This window comes from Eimeria tenella, genomic scaffold (genome assembly GCF_000499545.2).
Source record: "Eimeria tenella Houghton genomic scaffold, Eth_scaff3354, whole genome shotgun sequence".
Classification (NCBI taxonomy): domain Eukaryota; phylum Apicomplexa; class Conoidasida; order Eucoccidiorida; family Eimeriidae; genus Eimeria; species Eimeria tenella.
In genome coordinates, this window is record NW_013543156.1 from 928 (window position 1) to 3,916 (window position 2,989).

Genomic DNA, 2,989 nt, shown 5'->3' on the forward strand with positions numbered 1-2,989 from the left:
GGCCCCCCTGCTGCTGGGAAGGAGGGTTTTGGTGTTTGCTGCTTATACCCTAGAAGGGAGGTTTTGCGCGCTGCAGACGAGGGCCCAAATAAGGTACTTTTTGAGGACTTCAATTCAAAAAAAAGAAAAAGAAAAAGAGAAAAAGTTCAAACCCCTCGATGGCGGCTGCCTCTGGCTCGCCTAAGCCCAGCTAGCTAGCTAGCTAGCTGGCGGGCTGGCGGGCGGGTGGGGGGCTGGCCAGCTAGCTAGCTGGCGAGGTGGTGGTCTCGTGAGATGGCTAGCTAGCTAGCTAGCTAGCTAGCCAGCTAGCTGGCTGGCTGGCTAGCTAGCTAGCTGGTGGGCCGGCGGAGACAGCTGGCGGGGAGCTGGCTAGCTGGGGACAATTCCAGCTGCGGAACTGGGGATGCGGCCAGCTAGCTAGCTAGCTAGCCAGCTAGCTAGCTAGCCAGCTAGCTAGCTAGTTGGCCAGCCAGTTGGCTAGCTAGCTGGCGGCAAACTAGACAATCGGCTGCCCAGCCAATCTTCCAGCTAGAGCAGCAGCTAGCTAGCCAAGTGGCTAGCTAGCTAGGCAGCTAGCTAGCCAAGTGGCTAGCTAGCTAGGCAGCTAGCTAGCCAAGTAGCTAGCTAGCTAAGCAGCTAGCAAACCAAATGGCTAGCTAGCCAAGTGGCTAGCTAGCCAAGTGGCTAGCTAGCTAGCTCAAGAAACAAGTAACAGAAAGTGCCCCTGTAAGTGCCTTTCAGAGGACCGGGTGAAGCAGCTCTGTCTGCAGTCCCTAGTGTCGCGGGCTGGCTAGCTAGCTAGCTAGCTAGCTAGCCAAGCGGCTAGCTAGCTAGCCAGCTAGCTAGCTAGCTAGCTAGCTGGTGGTGTTAAACGCCTTCTGGTGTTTGGCTAGCTGGGCAAAACTGCCCGTTTGTGCGTCGATCGGAACACGCAAGTCCTACCCGTAGCTAGCTGTAGCTAGCTGTAGCTAGCTGTAGCTAGCTGTAGCTAGCTGTAGCTAGCTGCAGCTGTCTCCAGCTAGCTGCAGCTATTTGTGGCTAGCTGCAGCTATCTCCAGCTAGCTGCGGCTATCTGTAGCTAGCTGCAGCTACCTGTAGCTAGCTGTAGCCAGCTGTGGCGGTCCCCAGCTAGCTGTAGCTAGCTGCAGCTAGCTGTAGATAGCTGCGGGGGCCTGTTTCAACCTATGGCTAGCTGTAGCTAGCTGCAGCTAGCTATAGCTAGCTGTAGCTAGCTGCAGCAACGAGACGGGGAGAGACTGAAGGGAGGAGACACTTTTAATGAAAGAGAAAGACACTAGAAAGTGCTGCAGCTCACAAGGCCTAGGGCTGCTGCAGCAGTTGCTGCTGCTGCCGTTGCTGCTGCCTGCTTTTCTGCTGTCGCTGCTGCTTGCGTTTCTGCTGCTGCTGCTGCTGGCCTGCGCTGCTAAGAACTGACGTGGCTGCGGCTGCTGCTGCTGCTGCGAATTAGCGCTTTGCTGCAGCCTTTGAGATTCGCTCTCCGATGTGCCTTCCGCTGCTGCTGCTGCTGCTGCCATTGCTCTCTTATTGCTGCTGCTGCGTTTGCTGCTGTTGTTGCTTCTGCTGCTGCTGTAGCTGTTGTTGCTGGGGCTGCTGTTCTCGCTGCTGCTGGGGCTGCAGTTGTTTCTGCAGTTGCTGAAGCTGTCGCTGTTGCTGCTGTTGCTGCTGCAGCAGCTGCTGCTGCATCTGCTCCTGGGGCCGCTGCTCTTGTTGCCGTTGCTGCTGTTGTTGCCGCTGCTGCTGTTGGAGCCGCTGATCTTCTCGTTGCTGCTGTGGTTGCTGTTGTTGCTGCTGCGGTTGCTGTTGCGGCTGCTGCTGCTGTTGTTGCTGCTGTTGCGGTTGCTGTTGTTGCTGTTGCGGCTGCTGCTGCTGTTGTTGCTGCTGTTGCGGTTGCTGTTGTTGCTGTTGCGGCTGTCGTTGTTGTTGCTGTTGCAGCTGCTGTTGCTGTTGCTGCTGCTGTTGTTGCTGCTGTTGCAGTTGTTGTTGTTGCTGTTGTGGCTGTCGTTGTTGCTGCTGTTGCGGCTGCTGTTGCCGCGGCTGCTGCTGGTTTTGTTGTTGCCGTTGCTGCTGCTGGTTTTGTTGTTGTTGCTGTTGCTGCTGTTGCTGCTGCTGTTGTTGTTGTTGTTGCTGTTGTTGCTGCTGCTGTTGTTGTTGCTGCTGTTGTTGCTGCAGTTGTTGTTGTTGCTGCTGCTGCTGTTGTTGCTGCTGCTGCTGCTGTTTTTGCTGCTGTTGTTTCTCTTGCTGTTGCTCCTGCTGCCGCTGCTGCTGTTGTTGCTGCTGCTGCTGTTGTTGCTGCTGCTGTTGTGGTTGTTGTTGCTGCTGCTGCTGCTGTTGCTGTTGTTGTTGTTGTTGCTGCTGTTGTTGCTGCTGTTTTTGCTGCGGCTGTTGCTGCGGCTGTTCTTGCTGCTGTTCTTGCTGCTGTTCTTGCTGCTGTTCTTGCTGCTGTTCTTGCTGCTGTTCTTGCTGCTGTTCTTGTTGCTGCTGCGGCTGTTGTTGCTGCTGCGGCTGTTGCTGCTGCTGCGGCTGTTGCTGCTGCTGCTGTTGTTGTTGCTGTTGCTGCGGCTTTTGCTGCTGCTGCTGTTTTTGCTGTTGCTGCTGCTGCTGTTGCTGCGGTTGTTGTTGCTGCTGCTGTGCCCTTTCATCTTGCTGCTGCTCACTTTGGGCATTTGCTGCTTCATCTAAAGCAGCAGCAGCAGCTGCTGCTTCCGTCTTTTCTGCTGCTGATGTTGCAGCCGCTGTTGCCGGTGCGGCTGTTTCTGCTGTTGCAGCTGTTCTTTCTGTTCCTGCTGCTGTTGCTGCTGCTGCTGCTGCTGGGGACGCAGCTGCATGCGCCTTATCTGTCTGCAGCGACTGCAGCTCTGCTTGTGCTTCTGCTAAAGCTTGAATAACAGAATCTTGTGGCGGCAGATCTTTTGCTGCTGTTGCTGCTGCTGCTGCTGTTGCTGCTGCTGCTGGCGCCTCTCCAGCTGCT

The 2,989-nt window shown here is 55.8% G+C and overlaps 1 protein-coding gene across 1 annotated transcript; it reads right to left on the reverse strand.

The window, feature by feature from the left end:
- Positions 1-1,542: 1,542 nt before the first annotated feature.
- On the reverse strand, positions 1,543-2,987 carry ETH_00032415 (uncharacterized protein; the record flags this gene model as incomplete). The annotated part of the gene is made up of 1 exon (XM_013376340.1): positions 1,543-2,987. A coding segment is annotated over one exon (1,445 nt), but the record flags the coding sequence as incomplete, so codon positions are not given.
- Between the last annotated feature and the right edge of the window lie 2 nt (positions 2,988-2,989).